This window comes from Zerene cesonia, chromosome 6 (genome assembly GCF_012273895.1).
Source record: "Zerene cesonia ecotype Mississippi chromosome 6, Zerene_cesonia_1.1, whole genome shotgun sequence".
Lineage (NCBI taxonomy): Eukaryota > Metazoa > Arthropoda > Insecta > Lepidoptera > Pieridae > Zerene > Zerene cesonia.
Window position 1 is genome coordinate 1,946,998 of NC_052107.1, and position 13,607 is coordinate 1,960,604.

At 34.2% G+C, this 13,607-nt stretch overlaps 1 protein-coding gene across 8 annotated transcripts in view; it reads right to left on the reverse strand.

Moving 5' to 3' along the window:
• The window catches only part of LOC119840344, an 83,129-nt gene that overhangs the window by 28,654 nt on the left and 40,868 nt on the right, over positions 1–13,607 (reverse strand). For all 8 annotated transcript variants that reach the window (XM_038366911.1, XM_038366912.1, XM_038366910.1 and 5 more), the window contains 11 exons: positions 13,079–13,237; positions 11,569–11,614; positions 10,344–10,490; positions 9,497–9,762; positions 8,954–9,096; positions 8,368–8,561; positions 7,267–7,594; positions 6,140–6,288; positions 5,272–5,385; positions 4,832–4,970; positions 3,579–3,773 (listed from right to left, as the gene is read on the reverse strand). In XM_038366911.1, the coding sequence (XP_038222839.1) occupies positions 3,579–3,773; positions 4,832–4,970; positions 5,272–5,385; positions 6,140–6,288; positions 7,267–7,594; positions 8,368–8,561; positions 8,954–9,096; positions 9,497–9,762; positions 10,344–10,490; positions 11,569–11,614; positions 13,079–13,237 (1,880 nt within the window). The remainder of the gene's footprint in view (positions 1–3,578; positions 3,774–4,831; positions 4,971–5,271; positions 5,386–6,139; positions 6,289–7,266; positions 7,595–8,367; positions 8,562–8,953; positions 9,097–9,496; positions 9,763–10,343; positions 10,491–11,568; positions 11,615–13,078; positions 13,238–13,607) is intronic.

Below are 13,607 nucleotides of genomic sequence, written 5' to 3' on the forward strand. Positions count from 1 at the left end.
AGTAATAAATGTTATTTGCAGTTAACAATTTTCTTTTTTCTTTATTACAATATTTATGGCAAGACTAGGTATATAAGGTTTACGCGAGCCTCACCAGGCCTTGAATATTATCTTTAAGCTTTCAAATTTGTCGTGTTAAAAGCTTCAAGTTTTCCCTTCTGTTAATAATTTAATGCCCGCATTCTCCCGCGGTACATATATTATAACGTATAGCATTTAGGGTTCACGTCCTTATACTGTGGTGAATTAATTTTTGAAACCCAGAAGGTACAGTTGTTACTGAGATGAAAGCGTTCAAAAAAACACTTTATTCATATAGTTGTATCTTGTTTCCAAAATAATGGAAAAATTAAACTGATCTTTATAATTTTTATAATAAATAGTTTTCTTTTTAAAGATTACCAAATAAAATATACGTATAAAAAGGTAGATATAATATTATAATATCATTTTTACTTTTGCACACAATATTGTGTGATATTTTAAATAATAAAACGTAAATACATTTCGCTTGTCTGTAATAGGATTTAAATTTCTTTTAAAATTTATTTACTCCTGTTTTTTGCAAAGACTTCAGTTTTCGTTGTTTTAGAAAGTAACAGAGGTAAAAAATTTTAGCATTTTAAATTACAATTTTTTCTTTTTTAATAAATTATAAATTATTATATTATTTATAAGAAAAAGTCACAAATATAACATAACTATGTTTTTCAGAGTTCTGTAATAATATTTTCTTTGTTCATAGAGGACATTATAATTGGTTTCCTTTGTCCTGTTTTGTTAAAATTTCCATGCAATATATAACATATAAATAAAATAAAAATAAACACATTTATTTCGATACCCGTCGTATATCTATAAATTTAAAAAATATAGCGATTTTATCTGTGTATTTCATTAACCCACATTCACCAAATCGACAAATAACAGATGTTCCTAACATAACATGAGGCACTTAAGTCGAAACAATCTTCACGACTTACTACATAACAGTCTGTATTAATATATTAAATTTTACTGAATGAATTTTAGTGGAAACTTATATATAATACTATCTACGCCCCGTGGTTTCACCCGCGTAAGTTCGTATGCCGTAGGAAATCAGGATAAAAAGTTGCCTATATGTTATTCCAGTAGTCCAGCTATCTACGTATCAAATTTCATAGCAATCGGTTCAGTAGTTTTTACGTGAAAGAGCAACAAACACACACACATCCTTACAAACTTTCGCATTTATAATATTAGTAGGATTTAGATTTTTATTGTCCATACATGGTAAAATCTACGCTAATCTGCTTTCACCAAAACAATGTATAAAACATTCAAACACAAATTTCAAGACTTTAGTTCGAAAGATAGACATCCTGTTGGACCCTGGCCGTTTTGTAAGCAAAATATCATCCAAATCAATGCAATAGTTCAAGCGTAAAAGCCTAACAGACCGATTTCAAAAATATGTCGCCGTTGGATATGTACGTGATACCTGTGTGCTATAGCTATAGCTCTATCCGGTCAACCTCGGCTTAGTACCACGTGCGAAGCCGGGGCAGAAACAACGTCGCTTTCTCTGTCCTTATGCCCAATGTATCTTAAAAACTACGCAACAAATTTCGATGCGTTTTTTTAATAGATAGAGTGATTCAAGCGGAATGTTTATATGTATAACAACATCTATTGAACTACTCGGATTTAAGGCGTGCGAAGCCGCGGGCATAGGCTAGTTATAATTATTCCAAAGAAGCTCACAACTACCCGGCGTTTGAAATTCCTGCACCAGTATCTATTATATTATTCTGAAATTAAAGAGGGTATCCATTTTCAATCGATTACACAAGCGGAGCCTGGGCTAGCAACTTGTATCAAATAAACAAAATAATAACGACTTACATCACAACAAAAATCACAACAACCCATTGACACTACCAAATTAAATACCAAAAATAAAGCAAAACTCACAAGGAATGCGAAAGTGATTCTTCATAACCCCTTTGTCTATAACAATGGTCATTATTGACAGAAAATGTTTGTAAACAAGCCACTCATGGACTGTAAGACGGAGCAATTATCGCTGTAATGGGAATCGTTTTGTCTCTAGTCATTAAGATATACGTTCATGTATATTTTGAGTGTGGGAGTCGAGCACGCTTCGCCACAAATTGGGCCAGCTCACACCGGGATAGTACCACACCCCCACAGAAGATCGGAGGGAAATACTAACAAAAGAATGCTATGTTTCTTTCGGTGATTGGAGGGGAGGGGGGGGGCGGAGGCCTATCCGGAGGTGTATCCTTTCCCTCACCCTGCCCATTCCATTCTATTATTCCTGTCGTCAAGTAACCAACGTCCCTACCAGCCAGCCCTGACAACCCTACCCCTGCAAATGTTCATGAATAGCTGTGATCGCTTACCATCAGCTAAACCACCAACTCAGGCGCAGCTATTTCATAAAAAATACATGTTATACGTTATGGCAATATATTGGCTGTTGTGAATTCGTGACAGTAGTCCTGGATTCACTATTCCATCGATATTGGCTTATAATGTAGAAGGTTAAATAATTTTTTTTTTGTTTTTATTAATTTTCCAATATACATATAACGGTTGCCTGGTAGAGATGGCTTTTAGCCATAAGGCCGCCGCCGCATACTAATTTTAAGTTGCTTTTGTTAAGTTTATCTCTGTTTTATACTTTGTAAGTGTGCAATAAAGAATAAATAAATAAATAAATAAAATGTTATAAATTAACTGAATACGTTTGGAGTCTGGCACTAAACTTTGTAATGTTATCAAAAAGCATATTACAAAGGATTAATGCTATCGATACAGTCGGGTGTGTTTACATTCGTTATCAGCGCTATACAATATAATCTACGTATTGAGTTCGAGATAAAAATTCTAACAAAGAATATCGATAAACGTATGAACGTAGCAAATGTTTTAAAAAATCCTCATACTTCCAAACACGTTAACGTAACGTCAAAGAAATAAGAAAAGACAATAATAACGTCAAATAACGTCAAAGAAATAAATGCAACAAATACAAAATAAGTTTTAAGTTCGATCAAATCAGAGAAGTCTGAGTTAGACTTGTTCGAGTTATAGCGATTAAAATTACATCACTCACAAATTACATTAGGGCCGTGAAAAAGAGCCTATATCACTGATCGCTAAGTTACTCCATAACAGAATAAAGAAGAAATCACTGAATAGATCAACCTTTTTCTAATTATTACCGTTTCAGGAAGTTGTAAAAATGATCTGACTAATTTTATAATTTTTTATAATTATAAACATGCTTGCTACACGTGTAGTATGTACCATATGATTTATTTTAATATTTATAATGATTTATATATTTCGACCCTCTTCTAACATCTATGTTGTATTATTTTTTATAGAAAAGAGATGTTGTCGCTATCCGAGTCCGTAAAGGGCCGATAAATCACAAATACAAAGCCTAGGTGGACCAAGTTAGTTTCGCCTATTCCTTAAATACCGCTATTACCTGGTACCGACAGGAGAGATCTCTCAAATAAATCAAAATAATAATCTCTATATATTTGTTGGTTTCCACTCACCCAATGTTACTCAAACTGGCCGTGCTCCCGCTGGAATCGCCCCCTTGGGCCATGGCAGCGAGCTGGCGGTCCAGGAGGTTGTTCCTCTCCAGCAGCTGGCTCCACTGGCGCACAGCTGCTGTGGAGGAGGACAGCTCTTGGCGGAGCTGCTTTTCGTCCAGGGAATTCAATCCGCTGCGGAGGGAACTGTCCAACCTGATAGGACGAGCACTTGTTAGTGTGAAGTGTTCATAAATAGAGGGAAGGGAGCGAAGAAGGAAAAAAGGAAGGAAGTTGTAACTGCTTGAGGATACTTTGTGTTTGTTAAAGTGGATGTATATATGAAAGCAAGAATTTAAGGATATTTCTTGTTTCACGTAGGAATCTCTGATATGAAAGCAATGGCCTGAAATAAGATAAATATGGTGGTCGTTGGTGATCGCGAGCGATTAAATCATACGTTGTTAACACCAGGTATAACTATTTGACTTCATTATAATAATATTTACTGTAATCTAAATAGTAATTGTATCGTAAGATTACCATATACTATTTTTTTAACACGCCTTTATTAGCTTCACATTATCTATGTACGCTTGTAAGTTTTATAAGTAACCGACTCCTTTGGACTCGATTCTGACCCCCTTTAAACCGACAGATAATAATTTCACGAGTTTATCTTATTATCCTGATTAGAGTGGGAACATATATGGGCTGATGATGATGATGATGACGATGAAGAGCATGTGTGACAATTTAGTTGACCCTATCATGATAGCGTATTTTTACTATTATATGATTTATTTAGTCAGATACGGATTCCATTTATAATTAAAATTCAGCCTGAATACATACTCAATACATAACTGACATAAGTCTACCTAATTAGTTTCAATGTAAAAATATTTTGGCAAACCAACATTCTAATTTTATTTTAGCTGGAAATACGTATTTGGCGAATTATTGCTATGTTTTACATAAGGACCTTCGGTTATATTTTATACCTCGTTTTCTTCTTATAATAGTGGTCATGTTTATAAGTACACATATAACTCAATAACGGTTGAACAGATTTTGAATGAGTTTTGATTTTTCTCTGCCTCAAGTCGGTGAATAGAGAAATGGAAAAACTTAAAAGTTGTTTGCGCAAATGGGATAAAGAAAAATCTTTATTGTTTTAAACACGTACTAAATTTAAATTTAAACATTTTGATATACTGAATGATAATCAATTTATCTAACCTAGTAATCTAAAAATTATATTTCAGACTGACCTCTCAATATAGTCATCCACACTCTGCAGGCTGGTGATGGACTGCGCCAGGTCGTTGTCCATCATCAGATCGTCTGATGCGAGACTGGATAATGTGTCCAGGGATGCTGTTCTTTCCGTTGGATTTCTGGCACCATTCACTTTAGAATATAAGAAAAAGTTAATGATTCTGGTATATTAACTTTAATCATTAAAATCTATTACAAGTTCTCATTTGTATTGATTTGGTACCTATAAGTGCACCTTAATCCGTTCGCAATAAGGTTGACTTTGATTTGTTTCTTTCGACATGTCTTTTTCTTTCAATATTCCCACGAGAACATTGGAATTAAAAAAAAAACGTGGGCAAAACCACGGGACGCAGCTAGTCACTACATTATTAAAGACACAATCCAAAGTACAAATAAGAAATGGTCTAAGTGTAAATATACTAAAACTAACTCTTAGGACTTCTCCTTGCTAATGGACTGGACATTAAATGCTCCTTTGATCTCCTCAGCTGTTTGCCGACGTCTGATTCCGCTCGCCTCACTGTGGGACTTCCGTGGGTGTTTTCTAGATAAAAAGAATAATTAATAGAGTATTAATGACTATTCTTTTATAAGTTACTAGTTGTTGTCTTGTTCTGATGGAGCTTCGGGTTCGCGAAGCTTGCTACCCAAATGGCTAAATCTTATATCATTTAGTTTAAGTTAATAAATACATATAGACTTGAATAAAAATTACTGGGTGAAGACCCTTTGCCGATTTTATAGTATAAGCTAAAGTTAAGAAATTATAAAATTGTAGTTTGCAGTGAAAGATTTTAATAGTAATTGTAGGTTCTAAGGCTAATTTTGAGGAAGACTTTTTTGTCTTAAAGAAAGGTTATTCATTTATTTCATTGCTTGAAATCTTAAAACGTGATATATCGTTATCAAATTTGATCCAGCAAATGTGTGTATCTTACTCTTACATAGCATTAGATATCAGTAGACTATTTATCTGTCTATCTAATAGATAATCAAGTTATAATGTAATAATTCATTACATACCTTATATTCATAATAGATAACAACTTTACTCTTAAATTGTTTCTAAACCTCTTTCATAAATTCAATAGAAGAATACCTTTATTTCTTATTCTGTATTTTAATAACTTTTTCACATTTACTACTTAAGTGACGTTCTTTAACACAATTTCACATGTTCATAAAAAGTAATAAGGTATTTTCTTTTTGTATTTGTCTCCCAATTTCCAAAGAATTAATATTAGTTATATCACTCCTAACACCACAGAATTTTTAATTAATTCTAGATTTTTACTTACTTCTAAACAGTAACGCCGGTTGGTCAGCAATCTCGTCGTCGAAGAAATCTCGGCCATCCGAGAGAGAGAGTGAGTTAGACGCGTGAGTGGGCGTGCCCGGCGACGGCGGACTCGCTTCTTTATTGCTATCCCCACTTATTGTATCCGAGCTGAAATAAAAAGAAGGAAAAATGAAATGTATCCGAAATCCTACTAATATTATAAATGCGAAAGTTTGTAAGGATGTGTGTATGTTTGTTGCTCTTTCACGCAAAAACTACAGAACCGATTTCAACGAAATTTGGTATGTAGACAGCTGGACAACTGGAATAACATATAGGCAACTTTTTATCCCGATATTCCTACGGGCTACGGACTTACGCGGGTGAAACCGCGGGGCGCAGCTAGTAAAACAAAACAATTATAATAAAGCAGCTTTAGTTCTATCATAAAATATACATGATTCAATCAATTATTAATAACTCATTCGCCCTGGCCTGCTCATTTAATTTTTTTGTTTTTTTTCCTATTATTTATTTATTTTTGCTAATCTCAGCGGAGTCGAATCCCACAAAGCGAAAATCATTAATATCCGTTCAGCCGTTCTTGAGAAATATCTGAGTATAAATTTAATTTTTAGTTTTATAGCATTGAAATGCTTTATAAATGAGAAATTTTGAAAGAATAGAAAAAATTTGATCACGAGGCAGGATTCGAACCTGCGTATCTTGCCTAACCGTAGCAACGCCTAGCCTCTCGGCCACCCGTGATCCTACCACAGTAATCGAATTTCTTCTACTCTTTCGGTTTCATGTGCCTAAGGGGCACCCCACGCCATCTATTGAGATGATTAAAAAAAATTTCTTAATATCTGAGTAGTACAACATGATGTCAGCTGCAGACATAATTTCAAGTCAGAGCTTTTAAGGGGAGCTTATTTTCGATAGGAGGATATAAGGAGCCCATGTTTGACTCTGAGACTTCAACTAGTTTAATTCCATCAATTTATTATCATTCCACTATTATATTTACCTTCCAGTACAATACAATCCACTACTATTCTAACGTAACGGCCTTTTTCAAATGGAGTATTATATTCTCAAGATATGCCAATGTTAAAAAAATCTTGCAAACAAATCAATACAAACCTCGATTCCTTCACAGGCAACACTTCTCCATCCACACTATCATCTTCCTCCACGATGGGTGCTGGTGACTTCGTCTTAGTGTTAGCCGTCTGATAAGCACTAGATATGGTATCATTAGCATGTAAATCATTATTGGAGTCACTGGTGCTGGTGGAGGATATTAAGCTATCCGCTGGAGAGGTTTCGTCGTCCAACAGACTCTGTGTGGAAGTTTCCAGAACGGACATGTCGAATTTCGACTCTTCCAGGGTGAGGGTTAGTGTGTTGTGGGCGTTGCTTTGGTTTGTGCACGTACTTGTTGTACTGTAGTTGGAGCTGGTCATTGATCCTGGAAGAAATTGCGTTTTATTGCTCTATTGTAAATGGAAGAGATGATTTGTTATACTAGTTTAGTACTAAAAATGTTTTAGATTTCAGAAATTATTTCAAAAAAATTTCCACCATTGCATAATATGTCAGAATCTATCAAATCAAATTTATTAAATCAAACACTTAACCTAACCTTAAAGCTAAGTACATCGCTGTAGCAATTACAAATAGGTATCAAACAATTAAGGTTCAAGACCGATATCTTTGCTAGGTTACAGAGTAACCTGTATTAAAGATATCAGTACCCTCCCCATACCATCAATAAAGCACAATGTAATTTAAATGTCTCAAGGTGGTCGTCCCACTTTGTTCATGAAATTGATTTAAAATTACGGTTATAAAAAATACTAAAAATATAATGTAGCATACGAACATGAACGAATTCGAATATGTATGTGATCCCTGAATACTATAGGCATGTACCATCGTTTGCTGGCTTTAATCTAACAATGATTCCATCTTATTTTTAAATTAACATCATGATTTGTTATAGTAATTTGATAACAAAAAAAGGTTTAAGATTTCAGTTATTGTGTTCATAAAAGGCTCATGTTCATCAAAGTTCGATGGCTAAATGAAAATCTTTCTCAATGAAGTTTAAGTTATCTTTAAGTTATCAAGACTAGCGCCATAATATAACAAATTGCAATACAGAACAGCAATGAAAAAACCTATACAAAATGGGGGCTAATTGCTGAAAAACAATCTCTATCAAGCAAGAAACAAACATACCCATCATAGAACCCCGTAAGGACTCATGCTGGCTCAAAGTAAGAGATTTCATCAACAACGGGTGAGGAGGTTCGTCCATGATAACTATTGTTTTTTTCGGTATTTCTGCTTCTTTCGCTTCCTTCACTTCAAATTTGGACTTATCTTCTTCACAACTCGACACGCTCAGCGCGAGAGATACGTCGTCCTGAGATCTGTTAAAATCATTATTATTTTTAATATATACAGTTCCAAAACACGATTGAATGATAGAATCAACTGAATTGTCTCACTCGCTCTTATACAGAGTATGTATACGTAAAAATATTATTTAATATTGGCGATTATAAAAAAATAATATTATAGTTTATTGGGCATAGACAATATAACAACTGTACATCACATCAGGATCTTAATCAGGGTAATAACATAAACTCAAGAAATACTTTTAAAATGAGACCTTATTGGCAAGAGAAGGAATTTATGCTGTAACTTACGAAGTTTCCTTAAAAATAAAAAAGATAAAAATCTTAGAAGGCTTTTAATACTTATATTTAGAAAGTGTGATCACCGTCCATCACCTATGATAATTATTGTTGATAGATACCTGTTAGCCATAGCCTCTCCCGCGGCGTGGCTCTGCCAAGCGCTGGTGAAGTTCTCTTCGCTCTTGCAGGAGGGACTCGACTCTTTGGAAGAATCCACCACGCTGGGGGAGGCTGTGCCGCTTGATGGTTTTGTGAACGACGCCTGGAATATGGAGCATTTACGATTTTTTTATAATTTGACCGTATAATATCATTTGTTAGAGCAGGAATAGCTCTCATGAAATAAAAAAAAAAGATTTGCTTCTTTTTACTGAAACGTAATTAAGATTGTAAGCCATCCATTTGAAGTGAATAGTCAGGAATTTTCCTTAAAACAAAAGCATTTGAAAGGTTTCCTGGAAAATTAGTAGTCAGTTTTATGCTAAACAATTAGAGATTTAAGTCCTAGATCTGATTGCAGATATATTATGTGTTCCCGACATCAGGATGAAACAAAGCTACCTGCATTTCTGTTGTCTTTAAAGATAAAGCTATTTTTTTTACCAAGATCTTTTACACACATCTATTATTTTACATTATAAGCTACACAAACCGAAACTAACCTGCTTATTCAATACTTCAGGTTGGGTCCGGTCCAACACGAACTTTTCCTCCTTACACTCAATATTCTGGATTCTGCTGGGTCGCTTTGTCCTGTACCGCTCCAGGGTTGACATTGGTGAGCTCTGTCTTACTTCCATCACCGGTTTGGGAGTTGGAGTTGGTGATGGCGGCGTGGGAGGTTCGCACTCTGGTGATGATTCGGTGAACAACGAACTGGGCAACTTGGGGAGGGGTATCACTGCGTGTCCTGTTACTACTGCTTCGTCTGGAAAATTTAAAGAGCGTTATTTAAGCACTAGTAGATTCTCGTCAGATCAAGAACGAAAAATAAATTAATTTTTGCACGAAATGGCTTGCATCCATGAAACTACCACAATCCCTCAGAAGATGGGCTTGGAATAGTATACAATATAGTATATGATATATATAATATAGTATATAATATAGTAGCAATTGAATTCTGTTCTGTTTCTTCTAGTCTAGAATAGTATGGAAAAATGTTTATATGTTTAACACATTATTTTTTGAGTTGACAGGTGTCGTAGTAGAAAAGAGCATCCATGGCAATAAAGGACAAACAGCAGCATTTATTTCGGAAAATCATTTTTAAAAAATAAATAGTTATTAAGGAAAGTAAATGACGAGAAGAACCAGCTTTATTTCAATAAAACCCTCGACACTAGTATGTAGTGATATGATTATGGTGAACTTATTATCAGGTAGATCTCTACTTTTTTTACTTCCTTTATCTCAGTGCCTAAGTGCTTCTATAGCAAGCTTCTAGTTGAATGAATAAATGGTTTAGTTTGAGTTTACCAAAAAATAAAAAAAAATCAATAAGCCCACCCATAATATCCAGATCAGCGACTTGCAGCTCGCGCAGGTGGAAGCTGTGCGCGCCGCGCATCACCATCTCGAGGCTGCGCGGGCGCCGCCGCGGCGACTCCTCGCACGCGTACACGCCCGAGTCGCTCGATACGGCTGAGCCTGCGCCTAACCCCGTATAGACAATATTTAATGTATAACTTTTGTGACTTTACGGTAAATGAATTAAGCTTTTTTTAATATTTTTTTTTTATTGTGTGATAGGGAAGCGCTTGACTACCATCTCGCCTGCTGGTAAGCGTAGATGTAGTCTAAGATGGAGCGCGCTTCTTAGAAGTTACCTGTTCACTCTACTTTTGAAGATCCTAAGATAATATGCCTAATTGAATCATCATCATTGAATCATCAGTCTATATATGTTCCCACTGCTGGGACACAGGCCTCCCATGAGGGTTCAGGCCATAATCACGCTGGCCAAGTGCGGGTTAGCAAATGTTACATGTCGTCGAACTTTTGATTCTTGGACATGCCGGTTGCCTCACGATGATTTCCTTCACCGTTTTATAATATAATTGAATACATTGGCATTATTATTGTAATTTTTATGCATTTTATGATATATGCGTACACCGTCACCCATTATGAATATTTTAGTTTGGAAAGTCGGAAATCAGCTAATTCTAGTTTATGTCTGCTTGTTTCATAATAATGTCTAAGTCTAATGTCTACTCGTGTGGAAGTCGCTATTTCTGATTGACATTAATTATTCATTATGAAATTGTGATTTATGCATGATGTACACCTTTCTATTACTTTTCTTAAAATGGTGACCGTTTCTGTATATTTGTACATGTAATTATGCGAATATTTATGTAAAGTAGTTTAAACATTTAAAGATAGTGACTGTGTGGAATGTTCTGTATAATTCTTTCTGAATAAAAAATGTTTGTATGAATTTATGAATTAACGTCATAAGAACATGTGTGATTATAATTACTATGTTAAAGACTAACTCAATATATATCGAGAAAAATAATATACGCGTAATTAAATAAACAAAATAAACCAAAACAAAAATATTATGATGACATAGAATAAATAAATTTTATTGCAAATTTCAAAATTCAAAATTTTATTGCAATCGGTCCAGCAGTTTTTGCGTGAAAGAGCAACAAACACACACACATCATTACAAACTTTCGCATTTACAATATTAGTAGGATATTAGTAGGATAAATAAGCCTACCTTCTCTCCATCCATCAGTGCTGGCCTTCCGCGTGTTATTGACCACCTGAAAATAAAAAAAATTAAGCACAGATCATACACTATGTACACGAACGAATAAATAATAACAACCATTTTGCATTCACATCCAAACCACTCCACAAAACAAGACACGTTCGAATGTCGCCACTACTGGCCTACGATACCAAAATAAACTGCACTTACTACTCAGAATATATCTTGAGATAACTAAAACGTTGTTTAAATCCAAAACATAAAACACGTGTGAACAAGACGAAGTTTTTCCTAATTGTACGAACAATGTTTCGGAGCGTAATTATGCGGGTTTCGTTATAAAACTCGAACATTCACTTGCAGATTAGATTATGCTCTTTCTCCATTTACAAATTCTAATAAAATTGCCATTTCGCGTGTTATGTAAGCTTTCAACATTATTTCAATATAATATTCTATTGTTGCATGAATTCAACTTTTGTTTCGAAGTATAAGTAGTTCTATTTCAAATTCAGAATAGTTCAGCAAACAATGATTTATAGAAATACCAATTTGCTCATTCCATTATTGTCATTATAGACAAGTAAATTAGTACTTTCGTGCAACTTAAAACTGTTTAAAATTATTTTATAGGACATTAACGTTTCGAAAACACTATTATCTGTAACCATCATGATCTGAATTATTCTTAACAATATTTTTAATGAAGCAATAATTATATCTCTTAATAAACAATCTCGTGTATATCCCCCGAATGCATGCTGCAGTCATATTATTTTCGGCAAACGGCACCCGGTTTCAAAATCACAAGCCCTGAAATAGGTGAAGGATGACCTACTTCCTAGTGGACACGAAAATAGACCTTACCTAAAAGTAATACAGTTTATTTTGGCATACACAGAATGGTGATGTAAGAAAATTTTTAACAGTCATTAAGACTGGTCAATGAAAGTGGTCATTAAGAGAAGATAAACGATGTTCTAGAATATTAATTGTTCATATTCGAAGTAATATTCATATATTTGAATTTGGAAGTTTCTGTTCCACGATTTTTCTTATGAATTATCATTTGCTACAGATAAATAAATTCAGTGGTATGTGTATGAAATTTAGTTTAGTTTGCTTGTTTTTGAATCGATTTTTGATCTTAGAATCTTATGGGTAATCACAACTAAGCGTTTCAATTCATTTCAAATATTTTCACGATACATTGGCAATTTAAAATTCAGATTACAATTCATACATATATTTTCGTTTCGGAAACAATATTAGTTCGTCGTTGGTGTCTGAATTCATTTAGTAATGAATTGAAATACTGATTCTGGTTATGTCTGTCCTATTGGATGACCTAACGACCCTTGTGATTTATCTATTCCATTCTATAGTCTTATAATACGAAACAAGCTATTGTCATAAAAATACTATTACCTCAATAGTATTTTTATGACATTTAAGAAGTTTAATAGACAAGGAAAAAGAAGTAGTCGAAGCAGAAGATCTTTCTCTATGTCCTTACCTGTTTGGCAGTTTTAGCGTCTATAGTCTTAACAGCTGGGTACTGAGGTCTGGGTAGTTGGTTTGTTTGGAAGGTGTATTTTCCAGGTGGCTTCTGATCGAAGGCAGGCGGTCTGGATGTGCTACGAATTGGTGCTTCTGTTTTCGGTTTCCTACCATCCTATGGTGAAAGTATGGATAGAGTTATAGTATAGTATAAATGAGATTATACGAAGAATTATAATGTAAAAAGATCAGCATTTCGGAAAAAAGAATAAGTCCACGATAGCGTTATAAAATGCAAGAATTATTATTTCAATATATTCCCTTAATTTTTATAAAAACAACAACTCAAAAATAAACAGAATATAAAACAATTATTTATTCAACCATCGACACTACTACAAAATTTTACGTGGATCAAAAAGTTAATTATATATAAACGCCAATTCCACTTCTTCACTTCCTGATTAGATCATTGGCAGGCTTCTAACACTAAGTATTTCATTGTATTATCCGACAGATACTAAACCATATATTTTATTTATACA